This window comes from Neopsephotus bourkii, unplaced genomic scaffold (genome assembly GCF_033783945.1).
Source record: "Neopsephotus bourkii isolate Nb327-2 ecotype Australia unplaced genomic scaffold, CSIRO-AGI_Nbou_v1 NB_1598, whole genome shotgun sequence".
NCBI classification, from domain to species: Eukaryota; Metazoa; Chordata; class Aves; order Psittaciformes; family Psittacidae; genus Neopsephotus; species Neopsephotus bourkii.
Genome location: NW_026902074.1, coordinates 100,985 through 121,150, shown reverse-complemented (window position 1 = coordinate 121,150; position 20,166 = coordinate 100,985). Strand labels below are relative to the sequence as shown.

Here is a 20,166-nt window from a genome sequence, read left to right as displayed (position 1 = left end):
GGTGCAGGACCTCTCACTTGGCATGGTTAAACTTCATGAGGTTGGCATCAGCCCAGCTCACAAGCGTGTCAAGGTTCCTCTGGATGGCATTTCTTCCCTCAGCATATCAACCAAACCACACAGCCTGGTGTCATTGGCAAACTTGCTGAGGAAGTACTCAATCCCACTGTCCATGTCACCGACAAAGATGTTAAACAAGATCGGTCCCAACACCAATCCCTGAGGGACACCACTCATTACTGATCTCCAGCTGGACATTGAGCCATTGACCACAACTTTGTGTGCAGCCATCCAGCCAGTTCTTTATCCACCAAGTGTTCCGTCCATCCAATTGATATCCCTCTAATTTAGAGACAAGGATGTCATGTGGGAAAGTGTTGAACGCTTTACGCAAATCCAGGTAGATGACATTAACTGTTCTGCCCCTGTGCATCAGCCCCGTAGAAGCTCCCATCATAGACGGCCACCAATTTGGTCAGGCAGGATTTCCCCTTAGTGAAGCCTTGCTGGCCATCACCAAGCACCTTCTTATTTCTCATGTGCCTTGGCATGCCTTCCAGGAGACTCTGCTCCAAGATTTTGCCAGGCACAGCAGTGAGACTGACTGGTCTGTAATTCCCCGGGTCATCCGTTTTCCCCTTCTTGAAAATGGGGGTTATATTTCCCTTTTTCCAGTCATTGGGAACTTCACCTGACTGCCATGATTTTTCAAATATGATGGCCAGCGGCTTAGCAACTTTGTTTGTCAGCTCCTTCAGGACCCCTGGACAGACTTCATCAGGTCCCATGGACTTGTGCACGTTCAGATTTTTTAACATGGTCTTGAACCAGTTCCTCTCCTACAGTGGGCCCAAGGTCTTCATTCTCACAGTCCCTGTGTCTGCCTTCCAAGACTTGGGTGGTGCAGTCAGAGCCTTCGCCAGTGAAGACCGAGGCAAAGAAGTCATTCAGAACCTCCGCATTTTCCAAATCCTGTGTAGCTAGTTCTCCAGAGAGCTTCCTGAGGGGGCCTACGTTCTCCCTAGTCTGTTTTTTATTTGCTATGTACCTGTAGAATCCCTTCCTGTTATCCTTAATATCCCTAGCCAAGTTTAATTCTAAGTGGGCCTGAGCTTTCCTAACCTGGTCCCTAGCTTCCCAGACAACATCCCTGTACTCTTCCCAGGCCACCTGTCCTGCTTCCACTTTCTATAAGACTCTTTTTTCATATGAATTTTCCTCAGCAGCTCCTTATCCATTCAAGGAGGTGTCCTGGTTTAACCCCAGCCAGACAGCTTTTCACTCACTCCCCCCACTTCCTGCCCTCCCCCTATTTCCCCATAGCCCTTAATAAAAAAAGAACTGTCGTGGTTTAACCCCAGCCAGACAGCTTGTTCACCCACTCCCCCGCATTCTTGCCCTCCCCCTACTCCTGGAGGGATGGAGAAGAGAATCAGAAAGAATGCAACTCCCATGGGTTGAGATAAGAACAGTTTAGTAACTAAGGTATAACACAAATCACTACTGCTACTACTAACAATAGTAATGATAAAGGAAATAACAAGGGAAGAGAATACAACACCTCATCACCAGGCGACCGATAACTTGCTCCCCCCAGCCCGACCAAGCACCGACCGATACCTCCTCCAACCCTGCAGTCCACTAGCCCTTCCGGGGAACTCCCAGTTACCTCCTGGGCATGACGTGCTGTGGTATGGAATACTTCTTTGGTCAGTTTGGGTCAGGTGTCCTCCCGGCTTCCCTCCTCCCTGGCAGAGCATGAGGCTCACAAAGTCCTTGGCCAAACCAAAACATCATTATTATCAGCTCTGTTCCCAGCCTGAAAGTCAAAACACAGCACTGCACCAGCTACCAAGAAAGAGAAAAATGACTGCTACTGCTAAACCCAGGACAGGAGGTCTACAGGCCCTCCTGCTGCATTTCTAGTTGGGATGCAACACTCCTGAGCTTGTAACAGGTGGTGCCCCCACCACTGCCTCTAGGGTTATATCCCATGGAACCTTACTAAGGAGGTTCCTGAAGAGGCCAAAGTCTGCTCTTTTGAAGTCCAGGGCAGTGAGCTTGCTGCAGGATCTTCTCACTGTCCTGAGGATCTCAAATTCAACCATCTCGTGATCGCTGCATCCAAGGCTGCCCTGGAGCATCACATTTCCAACGAGCCCTTCCCTGTTCGTGAGCATGAGGTCAAGCACGGCACCTCTCCTTGTCGGCTCCTCTATTACTTGCAAAAGGAAGTTGTCTTCCACACAATCGAGGAACCTCCTGGATTGCCTGTGCCACGCTGTACCATCATTCCAACAGCAAACTCTAAATTTACAAAAAAAAAAAAAATACATGCTAACAGTGTATGCATCTCCTGGAAAGCCACCTACAAAGCAGAAATGCTGCACTAATTATGCTGTAACAATCATCCAGTTCCAAATAGGTAATCCACAGAACAGAACCTCACTTTGAGCATTATGAAAATGGTTAACAGATTAGTATATTGGGTTAATAAAGTCAAGCTAATGGCTTCGCAATTCAGCTACCAAAGTACAGGTTTTAGAAGCCCACCAGGTAGGTCCTGTAAAGTTTTCCATCAGATCTTGACTTGAATTGGAAAGACAAGCAATCAAGATCCTATTACAAAACCATATGCTACACTACCTACCTTTTCATCCGTTCTTCATTTGCTTGATTCTTAAATTCTACAAGAAAAACTTATATTCACTTCAGTGATACATGATCATCTCGGTTGTGCATTCTAAGTCTGTGCTAATCCATAGAGATACCAAAAACAAAGCAAAGACTTAACACATAAGGAAACTATTGCTAAAAGAATACAATAAAACCCTTAAAGTCGTCCTGTATTTTCTATTGCTTTTTTCATCTCATAAAGAAATAATGCTGCATCAAATACACACATGGGAGAAAGAGAAGTCAAGAAAAACAGTGAAAACACTCTGCTTAACATAGACTAGACTGGTGATATTCATCAGTCCTTTCCTCAGTGATTGCATAGATAGGCGAGTTTCTTAAAAGAGCAAGGTATCTTTGTGCACATACAGAACTAGAACTTAGCATGTACGTTTCTGGAGCACAACAAAACAACTCCCCATATTGGATAAGGATTCTAGGCTTTATCTCTGAGAACCTTCTTTTATAAATGTTCCCACAAACCATTACCAGCTACTCCATATGAGACCTGGAAAACTGAAGAGGATTTATTCTGCAACAAAGCTTCCAGTCTGCTCTCCAAGGGGATTCTTTTCCAATAACCAACCTCTCTAGGAATCTTCAGGACAACCTACCTACCACATCTACTGCTGCCTGGAAAACTGCTGGAAAACTGAGCATGTATTTCAAGGAGAGGAAAAGAAAAACACTTTTGCATATGACAAACTAAAGTAGAAAATTCTTTCAGGAAATTTTTCTTAATGTTTCTGCAAGCAATTTATTGCTTTTCCCCCACACACCTGAACTAAACCACATCTTTTATGTTTATCAGTAGAGGCACAAGATTTTTACAGCACCAAGGGTCCCTGGTAATTTTATGAAGGAGTATGAATTTCACAATGCTAGTGAACGTATTTAAAAAATATGACATTTGAACCTGTCACCTAATTTAACCTGACACCTACATGAATAATTCCATGTTTGAATGTTATTTTCCCCAGTTTCTATACAGTTGGTATTACCTGAACTAAACAAAATCATTCAGTTAGCTTGAGCTGTGGTCCTTAAGATCCTCAAGCTACAGTAGCTAATCCAGAAAGAAATTTAAAAATTGTTTTAACAGGACCTGAACACAAGTACAAAACTGATGTTCTAAAGCCAACAAACTAAAAATGCTCTAAGTCATGAGAGGAGTCAGTCACCTTCGTAAGTCAACAGAAACGTAGAAAGATTGTATAATATGCCTATGGTCAAAATGAAGACTCAGTGAAAGAGCTAGAAATAGACTTCAAAAGCCTAGCTACTAGCAGGTGATGTCATTCTGTAATGCTTTGTTTAAAAACAAGATCTTATCCAGATTTCCTCTGAATAAGGGGGTAAAACGAGGAAGTTGAGGCTGCCTGCTGTAGTTCAGTCGATTATCTTGGCCTAGGACCCATTTATTGACCTTTTGATCCTTTGATCAAAATCCTATTGACCTACTGACCCTTTGATCACTGAGACCAAGATATTTCTGTAGTTTCTGTAAGCGACGGAGGTAACTTGGTGTTTCTACTGCTAGTGACTGATATGACTAGACATGCAGTCACCTTTGATTTTCCAGGCTAAGTAATCAGTAGCAATTAGTTCTATGCTTAAGTACAAGCAGACTTTGGCATGAGCCTAGAACACAATGATTCAAACTCACACCTGATAACCCCTGGCAAGATACATTTCAATTTTTTCTACAACGCCCTCAATATTTGATCATTCACGACAATCAAATGACTAAAATGCATGCAACATATCCAAAGCACACACGAGTCACAAGAGCACCTAGACTGAAGTGCCTAAGAATTATCTTCTGCAGAATCAGCACAAAAGGTGGCATTTTAACTAATTTAGTCAAATGTCTTCAGAGTAAGATGAAATACCTGACACTCACTGTTACCATACAGGGGGTTTTACTTCTAAGATCAGTCAGGACACCACTGAATTACGTCACATTAACAAGCACAACGTGACTATACAAATATTCAGAAAAAAAGACATGTCCTTAGTCATTGCATAAGTTACCATAAGAAACCCTAGAAAGGCTTAAATGATGTCTAAGCTGCTTGTAATGTCCACCAACAATATGCACTGCTCTATCTGCTAGCCTTTTCTATTGCAATGAAATTATCTCCGGCTTTTCAAAATACATCCAAAGTTGTCATGTATGCTACTTCAAAATGCTCACGAGTGCAATTGCAAATGCTCTACCACAGACACCCAGCAAATGAAGAGAAAAAACTTCACAGAAAACAAGCAGATGGTTCTTTGCTGAAGGCAATAAACGCACTGCTTTCTGGAAACCATTTTCTAAACATTTACAAATCTAAAAATCTATGTTCATTCAAACAATCACATAAAGAAAAGTACTGTTTATTGCAATTTATTTTTTATTACCTGAAAACATGATTTTTATTGTTAATGGCACAAAACAGCTAGCTGCAATGCTTCTGCATCCTCACTTCCAGACTTCCATCACAGAGCTCACTGCAGAGTAAAAACTCACATTTTAGCACTGCTGTAGAAAGTATTAAAACAAACACCTGGAAAGGAAACCTGAGGCAGCTACTGTTGCTTTGCTTACTCGTAAGTGTCAAGACATAGCAGTGTGTGATGCTTTTTTTCAGGCAAAACACACAGCAACAGCTTCTTATGCTAATGAAATTCCTTCTGGTGCATGAGGTTATCTGACCTTGTCAGAGACAGAACTGCACAGAAGGCTCATTCCTAGACTTCTGCTAACATTATGCAAAGCTTTCGTAAGAAAGGTTGAACTTCATGTTCACTGGAAGGATACCCAACTCTAATTAAGCAAAGTGTGTGTGATCTTCTATAACCAATTCAGATTAGAGTACTAGCACCTCAACCTGTCAACATGTGCTTTCTAATTCCTTAAGTAAATCACACACTAACACCTTAAATAAATCACATAATTGAAGATGTAAGGCTAACAATCTCAAGTCACTTTCAGGAGTAGATTGTTTTCATCACCAAAACTAGAAGATCATTAAGGTGCTTGTTGAAAAGTCACTAAAATTAATACAATACAAAGTCATACACTTAACATTAACAAATATTATTAAATCAAACTTTGAAGGAGTTCATTAATGAAACGTAGCTAAATAAACAAACTGGTAGGAATATTAATAACTACTTTTGCCACCTATCTATCTATTAATTTAACAAAAATGGAAAACTAGGATGCAAACTTGCAAATGAGACAGGGCATGAATGTCTGACCTATGTGTGGCAAGTTATTTAAAATGCAACTTGCATAAAAATGCATCTAGAAGCATTTCTCTAAGAAATGAGAAAAAAAAGTTACTGAAAAGTAAAGAAAGGCTCCCACAAAAACATTACAAGCAAACAATTGTAAATGTGAATCGTATATGAGGAGTAGTAACTGGAAAGGTTGTCTTCATATAGAAAAGGTAAGAAATTACATTGCTAAGAACTAGATTTCTAGTATTACGTTCATCTTGAGAGCAAACACAGAATTATTCAGATTAACATTTATTTTGCCATGAAACTAAGGACACAATTTGACTTAATGCATCATATGGCAATGCCTTCCTATGCAAGAACCACATTTTACAGGCAAGATATCAAACCAAACAAAAAACAAACAACAAAAGACAACACAACCAATAAAAAAAAAACCAACCCACACCACTATTAGCTTACAGCATTTGCCTTCTCATACCTCAATCTTAAACATTAAAGGTATGATCTAAAGTGAATTGTACCCAACAGCAGATTTCATTTTGCCTTCACTAGTTTTCAGGCAGGCTGATTTAACTGAAAACAACTGAACAACTGTCACTGCCAAAGCAACAAGAGTTAAGTAGTAGAAACATAAGTGCATTTCCTTTTCTGATATAAATAAATATGATCATTAGCTCCCATAGAAAGACTAATTTAGAATCATAGAATAGTTAGGGTTGGAAACAACTTTAAGATTATCTAGTTCCAACCCCCCTGCCATGGGCAGGGACACCTCAAACTAAACCATGTCACCCAAGGCTCTGTCCAACCTGGTTTTGAACACTGCCAGAGTCGGAGCATTCACAACTTCCCTAGACAACCTATTCCAGTGTATCACCACCCTTACAGGAAAGAATTTCTTCCTTATATCCAATCTAAACTTCCCCTGTTGAAGTTTGAACCCATTACCCCTTGTCCTATCACTACAGTCCCTAATGAAGAGTCCCTCCCTAGTATCCTTATAGGCTCCCTTCAGATACTGGAAGGCTGCTATGACGTCTCCATGCAGCCTTCTCTTCCCCAGGCTGAAGAGGCCCAACTTTCTCAGCCTATCTTCATACGGGAGGTGCTCCAGTCCCCTGATCATCCTAGTGGCCCTCCTCTGGACTTCTTCCAACAATTACATGTCCTTTTTATGTTGAGGACACCAGAACTGTACACAATACTCCAAGTAAGGTCTCATGAGAGCAGAGTAGAGGGGCAGGATCACTTCCTTCGACCTGCTGGTCACTCCTTTTGATGCAGCCCAGGATACGGTTGGCTTTCTGGGCTGCAAGCACACACTGGAGCCAGCTCATGTTAAGTTTCTCATCGACCAACACCCCCACGTCCTTCTCCGCAAGACTGCTCTGAATTTCTTCTCTGCCCAACCTGTAGCTGTGCCTGGGACTGCTCTGACCCAGGTGCAGGACCTCTCACTTGGCATGGTTAAACTTCATAAGGTTGGCATCAGCCCACCTCACAAGCATGTCAAGGTCCCTCTGGATGGCATTCCTTCCCTTCAGCGTATCAACCGAACCACATAGCTTGGTCTTATCAGCAAACTTGCTGAGGAAGTACTCAATCCCACTGTCCATGTCACTGACAAAGATGCTGAACAAGATCGGTCCCAACACCAATCCCTGAGGGACACCACTCGTTACTGGTTTCAGTAACGCATTCATTTCCAGCATGTTCTTCTTGGTTTTAACGTAACAATGAAGAAAACATAATCTTGGGAGACAGATAGAAACCAAACCTGAAATATGTAACATTTAGCATTACACAGCATATTATATGCCATCCAATCCTGACCAACATTTCTTCATGGTATACCAGAGTATCTGAAGAAGGACTAAGTCTTTCCAGCCGTCCCTGTTTTAACAGTTGCCAAAGTCATCACCAAAAGTATACGCTTGCCACAATCCAATGAATGCCACTTTCTTGGTGAGGAACAATAAAGAAAATAAACTGAACAGATATCTTCCATTTGCAAAGAGACATCTGAGCCTTCAGAGGCAAAAACTTCTGTGAACTTCAACACCTAAAGATTATTTTGGTTTTGCCTTCAAGCACTTGCTCTCCCAGCAAATACATTAATTTAAAGTTTCTATGCCAAGTATACTAATACAGACCAACAAAGCAGTGTTTAATCAAGGTGCTAGTGGGATACTAAGAATAAGAACAAAACTCGTCACTAGCAACTAGCTGCCTGCTTAAGTAGCCTTAACATGCAATTCAGGCTGAGAGATAATGACATGGGGGTTGGGGGATAATGAGAAGGTGCAGTTTTGACAGAAAGGCAGGGAGAAAGTCGGCAGGGAGAAAGTCGGCAGGGAGAGAAAGAAAGAAAGAGAGAAAGAGAGAAAGAGAGAGAGAGAAAGAGAGAGAGAGAAAGAGAGAAAGAGAGAAAGAGAAAGAGAGAAAGAGAGAGAGAAAGCATGAAGCCATTTGGACATTTTCTTGGCTTTTTATTACTACTCCTAACTTTATGTTTACCACAGGTTTGTGGGGGTTTTCCCCTTTCACATCACTTGTAAGTAAAACATTTTAGCATGTAGCTCTTTACAAAAATAACAGCAAGATCAAAGATACTTCCCCCCACCACCACAAGTCCTCTGGCATCTGTTGAACGAGCAAGTGTAAGCCTCTGATTTCTTCAACACTCTGCAAGTTACAGCCAGGCTAACAGCATTCTGCTAGGTTTAATTCAAACAGAATCTCTAATATCCTCAGAACTTTATTTAACAAAATCATTGGACACAATAAATTGTTGGGTTCCATGTTTTCCTGAAGGCCAAAAGAAAACAAAATGTGTACAATTTTGTCTCAACATGACATCTTAAAGATGCCAACACAAAATGCTGGTCTTGGAGAAAAATGAATAGCTTGATCAAAAGAGATCACATCACAGACCACTACTCTACACAACTAGAAATGCATGTGGTAAACTTCCTCACAGAAAACTATTCCACAAAATTGAAGCTCAGATCCCAGGCATCACATGCCAAGAAATGAAAGGTTCTACCAATGTTCACTTTTACTTGACTTAGAAAAAGCCTCTACCACTTAGCTTTCTTCCTAAAGGTGTCCTCTCTGAAAATGCATTGTTTTGACTGCCATCAGACTGCAAGGCCAAGCTTTAGCATGCCTTCATCCAACAGTGTTCAAATTAATTATTTTTCATATCTTCAGTATAACTGACTACCCAAAGACTTGGCTAGTTGCTGTGACTGCCTCCCACAGTCTCTGCAATAACTATCTATTTGCAGTGTTCAGCTTTCTACCTTCTGCATTCCTGGTCTTGATTTTCAATTTAAGACTACTCTCAGCATGATTTACATTGTACTATAAAGCTCATGCTCAGATCAACCTCAGTAAACACGAACAACTTGGGTTCAAACATTCAGGAAGTCATAAAATTTGGTATGCAGGAATCTTTTCAAGGCTCTCAAAACTACGTTACAGTAAGATATTATGAAATGGTTTTCAAACAGCTCATAAAAAACTCATTTGCTGGTTTGCTGTTGATGGGGTCATATTATTGTCATCAGTAAATCCATGTATTTGCTTTTTATTTTCTGTCTTACATGAACAAGCAAATCTCGTTTAATCATCAGCAATAAGGAATCTGGAAAATCACATGGCTTTCCAACAAACTTAAAGACCTTGTCGTTTCTATAATCTCCCTACTATCCCTTCTGAAAACCTTGTTCTAGCTCAAGTATTTTACTGGTTTCAAATAACCTGCAGAAACCATGAAAAGGCAAGTGAGCCAGGGCACATTAACATGTACAGCAAATATATCTAATAAAAGCACACTATTTTTTTTGTTTTCAACTGAGAACAAAGGAGACGAAGCCAGCTGCTCTGAGTACATAACAAGAGAGGGGAACAAATTGTCCACATCTCCTCTCTGGGAAAGGATACTTTGAACACACAGTAAAATAAAAAAAAAAAAAAAAAAGAAGGAAGAAAAGGAAAAAGGGAAAGGGGGAAAACGAAAGCACAGGGATTCAAAGACCTAGCATTCATCTGGGAATATTTTGCCACTCACTATGTTTGTATTGATTTTGGGTTTAATGTGACAGGCTTTTAGCATTCTCTTACTCACTGTTCCAGAGCACAGAATCTATTTCCAGCTCTACTAAGACTGTATCAATACTATGCTCTTTATAAGCCACTCAGTGATGTTAATGCTAGAAGGGACTTTTTTTTTCCAAATAAACATTTATTGTGTAATAAATGCATAAAAAGTGCTTCAAGCCATATGTCAAACATAAGCATTTTTTGTACAGTGCCACACAACAGAAAAATAAGTCATCCTTACATCTCTAACCATAGAAAGGTTCAAAAACAGGAAGTGAGTCCCCTTCTTGGTGTAAACCAGGACTAAATATCATTCAATAGAAACCGCTGGGGGTTGAGGGGAAGAAAAGGAATTCGGCTCAAAGAACTACAGCATAAAAGAAAGATAATAAAGATAGAAGCACTGAAGAGCAGGTTCTTCTAACAACTTGGAAATGTTGCTATTACAAGTATTTTTCGTTTAGTGTAATTTCTTCAATTGCTCAACTGAGAGATTTTTACTACAGGCAAACACAGCTATGATAGGAAATAGGCTCTGTTAGGGACCTAATTACAAAATCTAGTTTATAAACTACTGTTGCTGACTAACACGCATAAAATACTTCCAAGAGTCCCAAAACTCATTATGCCTTCCTCCGCCCACAACACCAGGTTTTTGTTTTGCTCAAGATCTCACAACTACACACTGCATTACAAAGTTGCTAACATTTGAAAACTTTCCTTACACAATCGCCAAACCCTAGAAGTGTCACAGCAGAAGATGTTTTATATTACACTTGGAGTAAGCCACAAACTGACACCTGTTAGTCAGCATGTATCAGTATTTCAGTAACTTACAATTATCTTCCCATATTTAAACTATTTAAATCTTTTTTTAACATTTTTCAATAATTTTCACAATGTTGTTATATTTTTCTGGTTTGCTTGACTTGGTATTTTTCACACTTCATTTGATAGGCTTTGAGCAACCTGGTCTAGTAGAAGATGTCCCAGTCCACAGCAGGAAGCTGGAACAAGATAATCTTTAAGGTCCCTTGCAATCCAAATAATTCTGTTTCTGTGATTAGAAACTATCATTTGTTGTTTCTTTATAGTTTTAAATAAGTCAATCCCCCTCCACCCACAAAGTGTATTTTAAAAGCATCAGTAAGTACAAAATCTCATTACAGTATCTTTAAGCTAGGGAAAAGAAAAGAAAAAGGACTTGTTATGGTAAATCTTAATTCCAAAAACACTTTTGGCTAGGTGTGCTAATGTCATTTTAGACTACTCACTTCCCACATGAGTCTGCAGTCTGTGCTCTCATCCAGCTCCTCAGGCATTCGCTTCTCCCCTGCAAAAGGGCCAAATTTTTCACCCTAAAGGAACAATTATAAAATAAAAAGAATTAGTGGAAAAAAAACAACTGAATAAAGGCAAGTGAATGAAAGCCACAAGGGTGTGCACCCTTCAGGCTTCAACTTCCAGCTCATTCCCATTCTTTTCGTAGCTTGCAGAATCTCTTAAAACCATACCTTTTCTGGATATGATTATTTCCTCTTTGGGAAACAGCATTTTCTTAATTTCAAACAAGGCTGAAATTTATGGGTGAAATTTCTGACATTTCTCACAAAATTTTCAAGAAGTACCTTGCAATAGACAGCCAACTAAGGCAGGAAGTATTTGGCAAGAACAAAGTTTACATTAGATTTATTTGCAAGATTATTTGCAATACTACTTTTTCAAGTGTCACAAATCAAAACATTGAATAACTAAGAGTTTGATCATACAGAGAGATTAATTTAAAAACAAAAGGAGTATGCACATGTCTATGAATTAATTCAAGCTTTCATAAATAAAATGTTATACCACCTGCTAGTCATAACACATGCTGTGGAAGCATCCATTGATACGTTCTTCCTTCACAGGCATCACACTACCAGAAGGATAAATTATTTAAATAGGACTTTCTTCTAATACAGGCCTAGCTCCTCCCCATTCCCCCAACCTCGTCCTTATTTACAGTGACAAGCCCTACAAACTGGAATGCACAATGATCCTTTAAGCAGTACTCAAGTCTAAAAGCTCTATATACTTTTAAGCATTACAGATTTTAAATACATAATGAAAATCAACTTTGGTGTTTCTTTAAAAATAATGCTATTATGGCTAATAAAAGTATTGATATTCTCTACTTGTCCCTTCCCCCAGTAACAGCCTGCTACATGTTTTGTATCTTGCTCAGTTTTTATAGGTTGCCTACAGGTAGAGTGGAGAGGAAGAACAACGCATCATTCCTCTGAGAAAACAACCAATAAAAAAAAAAAAAAGAAAAAAAAACTACAAAAAACCACAACCTTTTATTTAGAATTGCACCTGAAAGCCAATAAACAAAGGAAAAGCAAATTGGCATTGCAGGACAAGGTAACAGAGCTGAAGGGCCAATATTTATAAATGTGCACAAAGAAGATTTCATTAGAAATCTTAAGAACAACAAAGCAGAAGGTAAAAAGACAACAACTGGAGCCCTTCTGGAAACACAGAAAGGGGCAGTGACATCAAAAACTGGCACTATGGGTCTTCACCTCCTTCACCTCTCACTTATCTCCATACTGCCTTTCATTGTTTTGCTAATCAAATGAGGTCAGAGTTCCTCCCCTGCCAGTCATTTCCCAGTTCCATTTCTGCCTGCCTGGGATTTAATACTCAAACTGAAATTTTCTTCTTAATCATAGAATGGTTTGGGCTGGAAACGACCTTAAGATCACGTAGTACCAACCCCTCTGCCATGGGCAGGGATGCCTCACACTCGATCATGTTGCCCAAGGCTCTGTCCAGCCTGGCCTTGAACAATGCCAAGGATGGAGCATTTACCACTTCTTTGGGCAATCTGTTCCAGTGCCTCACCACCCTCACAGTAAAGAACTTCTTCCTTGTATAACCTGAACTGCCCCTGTTTACGTTTACACCCATTACCCCTTGTCCTATCACTACAGTCCCTGATGAAGAGTCCCTCAATCTTACCAGTAAAGAAGGTGAAAATAGGTCAATACACTTGCATGTGTACAGCCATAAACATTCTCAGCTGAAGCTGAGTGACACCCCAGTAAACATACTAGTATGTGCCATGCAAGTGTCACATGAAAGGCAATTTGCTTAAATCGCATTGTTTTCTCAGATTAAGGAGGAGGAAGAGCCAAGCTGACAGCAGAGGAAAACTTCTCTGGAAACAGTAAGGTCCTGTCTAGCTCAGTAAAGATAAGGTAGGCGCTTTCTGGAGCAGACCCCTCCTGCAAAGCTGAGCTGGCTTTCCCCATTCACTCAGAAAGTAACAGGCTTGATGCAACAGGGAAAGCAGCTCATGACAACTGCTGAGGTCTAAAAGGGCATAGTTTTATCTGGAGAATCTTTCATTACTCATAGCAATTATGAAGATGGAAAGAATCCTATTGGACTATAATCTAGATTAGTTCTATAGAAAAAAAAAAAAGAAAAACTGTAACATAAGTTTACTCTGGAAATTATTTAAAGACGTAATAAATAAGGAACCTAAAAAGCTAATCTCCCACATTCATTTCAGTGGCAGAATAACACTTTTTAAGACAACCTGAAAAGATTAATTACTTAAGTATTTTGGAGGTTTCCACAACCCTCACCTCAGAAATACCTGCGTACTTACAATCCAAAGGATCCCTAGGTACCTTGTAAAGCATTTGCAGTGTTAATTTTACCCATAACCAAAGCATGCATCACCTCTGGGATGAAGCACAGCAATAGCTTAATACTGCATACTGACTCAAAACAAGGAACACCATACAGCATTCCTATCTCAGCTACTCCAGACACATAAACCTCTACTGTAGTATGTTTAAGACCTTCTAGAAGCTCAAAACAACAGGAAAAGCAAAAGGCAAGATGTCCAGCTCTAAATGTAAAATAAATGTAACATAAACAATAGGTGATTCAGAAGCTTTCTAGCTTCTCAAAATTGCAAAGAATTCAGAGACAGCAAAACTTCATGTCTTGGATCGTGAGGGTCCATGGGGATAAGTGTAATTATTCATTTAGCCTTTCAGAGCATTTTCTTCCTATATACATGTATTAGTCCTAGTTAGTAAACATGCAGTCATATGTCATATATTAATCAAAACCACACTAAGACTTCAAATTCCTCCCTGATGAATAAAAGTGAGACATACAACACAGTCTAAAGTCAACCACATTAATTATTAAAGACATGAAGGCACATCATTCAAACATTAAAAAAAGCTATTTTCAACAGTTGCTTTCAAGAAATGAGCAGTGATAAATCTTCTTCCAGTCTTAGCAAAACACTGAGGAATGTAGAGGTTCTCTGATGATTATACCAAGGTCCTTATAATACTGATGCTGTAACCAAAGGAGAGCTGCTGAAGAAGTTACAAAAGAATCACAGCTTGGGTAAAAGTAACGAAACAGAAAGTTTCCACATTTTATGATTACAGGTGAAAACTTCAAAGCACAGCATAATACCTAAAGGCACAAAAGCAGGTGGCAGACAACAGCCATTCAAAATGTATTGTCACCAAAATTTTGCTAAGAGGAGAATTTTCAGAGGCCTAATTCATAATTACTTAGCACTTGGAGAGTTGGCACTGCAATTTCTGATTATAAAATAATTTGAAATGTGTTTTACTTTCAGTCAAGTCATATTCAACACCTCCTCCCAATCCCAAAGCTTCAGAGAACTGATTTACCTGCTATTAGCTACTTTATCACAGCCATGAAGTGTAGTACTGCTGCCTCATTACCAGAGAAGAAAATATGTTGAGAGCACTTCAGATGTGATTTTTCTTTTTGTGGAAAACAGTAACAGGCTGGCTATACCCAACATGTCATCCATGTCACTTACACATCCATCCTTCCCTGAACAGCTATGGCAACACACAGTGCTTCAGTCTCCAATCATTTTAGGAATACCTGTTTCAACCGCTGCCCACACAGCAACTCACAAGCTGGTTCCTCAGCCTATCAAAGACCAAAGTTCGCCTGTCAGACACAGACTTCTGATCAGGGATTTGCATACCACAATCCTGTGTGCTACCAGCAGGGGATTAGTTGTCAAATAAAGGACAAGCCCGTAACAGACACCCCCAATACAAACAGATCTCTTAACTACAACTGCCTCTGCCTTTACTTTCTGCATTCCAGATGCTATACGTGTCACACGGGCACCATTTCAGGTTTGCAGGATGTCCTGTATGATGTGTTCACACTGGCAGAGCTCCGATAGCATATACTTTGCCATCGAACGAGAGTTCAAAAGCAATGTGGAGTAATTCAGGTAAGGAAATGGTCCAACTGTCAACAGTGTCAAGGAAGGGGGCTCAGGCCCTGAACCGAAATTCAGAACCATATGTAGATAATCATCTCCTTGAGCTTCAGTCTAGAGCTGAGCTATTCCAGAGTCCAGGGATTAATAAGTGCTAGTAGCATAGAGACTTCCCTGCTGTGTGAAGTCCCAGTTTTCAATGGAAAGATCAGAACCTCTGGGGGGGGGGGGGGGGGAAAGAAAAAAAGAAAAGCCCAGTGATACAGAATTTTTCACTTCCACCCCCCTGTTAATACTGAGGGGCACCTTAAAAATAAGAGACCCCCTACCGATGGTGTCTAAGCTTTGTTGATGAAACCACTGGAAAATTAGGCAGCCCTCCCAACCCACTCAGAGCCAAAACCAGGACTAGGATAAAAAGCAAAACACAGAAAATACATTTAAGTGTACACTAATGAGGGTTCATAACTTTTATGCCTTTATCTTTGCTAATAAGCCACCTGGGCAGTTATAATTGGGATTTCAGGTCATCAAGAGACTTTCAATTCAATTATGTTAAGGGACAATACCTGGTTAGGGTATGAGAGTAGTGCACCACAACTGAACAGTATTTTTCACAGGCCCGGCAAGGAAGGCGGCGGGAGCCTGCGGCCGAAGGGGGCCGCACAGGGGCGCCCCAGCCTGAAGGCGAGTGGTGACTGGGGAGCCAGCCCTACCCTCACCCCAGCGCCAGAAACACCGAGTTTAAACAAAAAATGGGTGGCACACAAACCACAGAGAAAACCTTCCGCCGACCGCATAAGTGTAGGGCCCCGCGCCCCGCCCCACCCCTCCCCCCCCCGGCGGCAGCTCCCTGGGCCAACCCTCTGGGGGGAATAAAAAGAGCAGGCGGTGCCTCCCCCGAGGGGAGAGCGCCCAAGACAACGGGAAGTGGAGGCAGCGCCCACAAAGTGGCTCTGAGAAAAAGTCAGATCGCGACAGCCGGGCCGGCGGCGGCAAGGAGGCGAGGAGTCGCCCTGTCGCCCCACTCTCCTGTGATACGTGGCAGCCGCTCCCCGCCCGCTCGGGCCGGCCCAGGCCGCTACCCCGCTTGCCCGGCCATCACCCACCTTCTTAACTCTGCGGGTCGCGTAGAGGCCCATCCCATCCTGCACTTTTGACGATTTCAGGGCAAACCTATCCGGTACATACATGCCCAGCATTTTGCACCGAATCGATCTGCCGCGTGCTACCGGGAAGAAGGATCACCGGGGACTTCCATCCCACCGGGAGAGCGAGCGAAACCGCCAGGCGGGGGGAGGGAGTAGGAAGCCAGGCTAACTCCGGGGCTTCCCTGGCTCCTCAGGCCAAGGGGAGGAGCGAAGCCGCCCGCGAGGGGGAACAGGGCGGGGCAGCGGCAGGGGGCGCGCGCGCACGGCAGGGCAAAGACGGCCCGCGGGCCCGTTAGGTAGTGGCGCGTCAATGTCGGGACAAGAAATACGAGGCCTTCGGGCTTCCAGCCCAGCGAGGGTCACGGCATTCGTGGCCTCCTCATGTGTGCTGACACACAAGCAGTGTGCTCTGCAGAGGCATGAAGGCCTGCTTCTCACCTGCAGGCTGGTTTTTGTGTCCAGAGCAAATGGCTGTTCATCCTACAGTCGTGGCCTTATGGCCCAGCACCGGCAAGCTCATCCCTCAGGTTCCTGCAGTCTTGTAACCCAGAGGCAGCTGGGAGAGCAGAAAGGTGGGCAGGCAGTATGGGGTCTCGGGTCCAATAGGTGGAGTTCATTGTGAAGGCCAGCAGAGGCGGACAATCTGTGCCCTGTCCCAAAAACCCAGAGGTTTTTGTGTGTTTAAGAACTGGGGCCTCACATACATGCTGAAATGATAGCTGGTGGCACACACAGATATGAGTGCTAGAGAGAAGGGGTATTCGCACCAGAAACAATACCCACACTTCAATCTGCAGTTACGTAGGAACACTTTCCACAAAGACTGTATTGTCTCAAAATAGCAGCCATTTATCCTCATTATTTTTGTATAGCAGGAATGGGCAAATCCAGATTTAGATTCACTTTTGAAAACACATAATCCTTCACTTTTGGAGACATTTTTTCTTGGAAAAAGGAAGGAATGACAGAAATCTAGTACTTCTAAATGAACCCCAACATTCTGTCTAATTGTGTTTATCTCTGAAGGTTAACATGTTTTCACTGTATACCTACCAGGGGCATTGTATTCCAACTAATACTGTGCACAATCTAGTTTGAACGAGGAGAAAGAAGTTACATTTTAGCGTATTGATGACAGCACACCACTACTCTTTTTCATAAAACTGCAATATCCAACACTGAACTTTTTCTAGAAGACTGAGAAAACTAGAGTTGTTCAGCCTCGATAAGAAGAGGTTCCAGAAGACCTTAGAGCAGCTTCCATTTCCTAAAAGGGTCCTACAAGAAATATGGAGAGGTGCTTTTGACAAGAGCATGTAGTGATAGGACAAGGCTTTAAGCTGAGAGAGCTTAAAGAGACCTAGCTGCAGTGGCAAAGAGGGTGAGGTCCAAATGAAGCAAATCAGAACAGAGATGAAAGACTACATGGGGTGCTGAATGTACACTGATCATTAGCCAGTGGTAAGACAGGAGCTTGGTAAGTTTCAACATAACTATTTTGTGTTTGGTACATAAATAGCTGAGGTGCGTATAGCCTCCCTTAGTCCTCTGTCATGAGCAGAACTGATTGCAGAACATACCTATGCCAGCATTACTTCAACTGAGGACACAGCATACACAAGTGAAAAGTATGTTCTTGCTGACATAGCTCTAAAGTGTCCAACTGAACTACTGCATACAAACTTCTGTTGCAATTGCTGCAGATATACCAGGGTTTGGTGGCATAGCAGCTGAAAAATATCTCCCCTCCTCAAAGAGCAAACATTGAGCTGTAACTTATTTGCAGTCTAGCACAGGGAAACTGAATGTGATCAGCACTGTTTCTGTTTTTCTCCATAGTTGCTTTAGAACTACATGGAATGGTAAGGAGAAATACAAGGACATCCAGCAGCCTTCAGGTTTGAAGCCTAATGGTGTCTTAACCATTTGCGTAACTTCCTTGGAGAAAGGAAGAGGTATTTTCAGAAGAAAGCTCTTACGTAGTTATGGAAGCTGCTGTGCCCAAAAGGAAATTCATGGCAGGAATCCATGTGTGGTGACAAAATAATTACAAGAGTTACTTGTCTGAAGTTACAATACTAGTTGCAACACTATACCAGAAGCAGGGTATGATACTCCCTCCACCAGAGAACCAGTTAACTGAGGATCATATTTGAGTTACATGTCACATTCTAAAGAACAGAAAGATTTAAGACGAAAATGGTCTTGAAGATTCTGAAAGTAATCATGCCAGCTACTGAAGTGTCCAGCAGCTTAGAAGGAAAATATGTTCTCCGGAAGAAAGGATGACCTTTCATAGCTAATCCCTTGTTTAAGATGGTGTAATACCATCCTTAAAAGTTTTAAGGGACTTAACATTTCTTTCCTCACTCCTCCTGCCCCTCAGGCAGCTGGACTGAAATCAGAGAGGCAAATTTTTTTTTTTATCTGAGAATTCCTTGCATCCCTAAGTATTAGAATATTAGCTTTTGCAGCATCCATATTAATACCAGAATTTGATTCTGGCACCTGACAGATCTCAGAAAGGGTGTTCATGGTAATGGCTCTCCCAGTTTGTACATTCGCTGGTCCACAGAACATTTCTGCAATGCAAATTAATAAAGTTTGCTGGTACTGTTTCGAGAACTTCCCTCCTGGATCTACTTTATCCCACAACCCTATCTACTTCCTCTTAACCTGGTAAGATCAGGAGCAGTACTTGGAAAACAATCTTTGGTTTATCTGGATTGTACCCCGTTTGCAGGACATATACAGTGTCATGTCAGACTATTTCCTCTTTGTTCTTGTGTATCTGCACATTTCCAGCATGCGAATATGTCATGGTTTAACCCCAGCCAGACAGCTTTTTCACTCACTCCTCCCCTTCTTGCCCTCCCCCTACTCCTGGAGGGACGGAGAGGAGAATCAAAAAGAATGCAGCTCCCACGGGTTGAGATACGAACAGTTTAGTAACTAAGGTATAACACAAATCACTGCTGCTACCACCAATAATAGTAATGATAAAGGAAATAACAAGGGAAAAGAATACAACACCTCATCACCAGCTGACCGATAACTCGCCCCCCCAGCCCGACCAAGCACCGACCCATACCTCCTCCAACCCTGCCGTCCACCTAGCCCTTCCAGGTAACTCCCCGTTACCTCCTGGGCATGACGTGCTGTGGTATGGAATACTTCTTTGGTCAGTTTGGGTCAGGTGTCCTGTCTCTGCTTCCTCCCGGCATCCCCTCCTCCCTGGCAGAGCATGAGGCTCACAAAGTCCTTGGCCAAACCAAAACACCATTGTTATCAGCTCTGTTCCCAGCCTGAAAGTCAAAACACAGCACTGCACCAGCTACCAAGAAAGAGAAAAACCATTGCCACTGCTAAAACCAGGACAGAATAAAATTTAGCTTTGACCAGGTATGGTTTCAGTCAGGTATTTCCCTGAAATTTGTCAAGCCCATTTCTCTTACTAGGTACATATAGGGTCATTGTTCTTCCCGTTCTCTTACTAGGTACATATAAGATCACCGTTCTTCCACTGCAGTATCTGGATGAGGATGGAAAAGGGCTTTGCACTTTCATTTTGCACTGAAGTTTTCAGGAAGCAAAGGTTTCAGCTTGACTAATGATAGAATCCAAGGAGAAGATGGGAAGAGGGATACCATACAGATCTCTCAGGGTTTTTTGTTCTTTTGCTATACAGAATTCAGCCTAAAGTTATCT

At 41.8% G+C, this 20,166-nt stretch overlaps 1 protein-coding gene across 1 annotated transcript in view; it reads right to left on the bottom strand.

Moving 5' to 3' along the window:
• Positions 1 to 16,707, bottom strand: part of PRDM5 (PR/SET domain 5) — an 86,982-nt gene extending 70,275 nt beyond the window's left edge. The window contains exons 1-2 of the mRNA XM_061372117.1: positions 16,417 to 16,707; positions 11,292 to 11,375 (exon numbers count right to left, since the gene is read on the bottom strand). Of these exons, the coding sequence (XP_061228101.1) occupies positions 11,292 to 11,375; positions 16,417 to 16,509 (177 nt within the window). The 5' untranslated portion in view covers positions 16,510 to 16,707. The remainder of the gene's footprint in view (positions 1 to 11,291; positions 11,376 to 16,416) is intronic.
• Between the last annotated feature and the right edge of the window lie 3,459 nt (positions 16,708 to 20,166).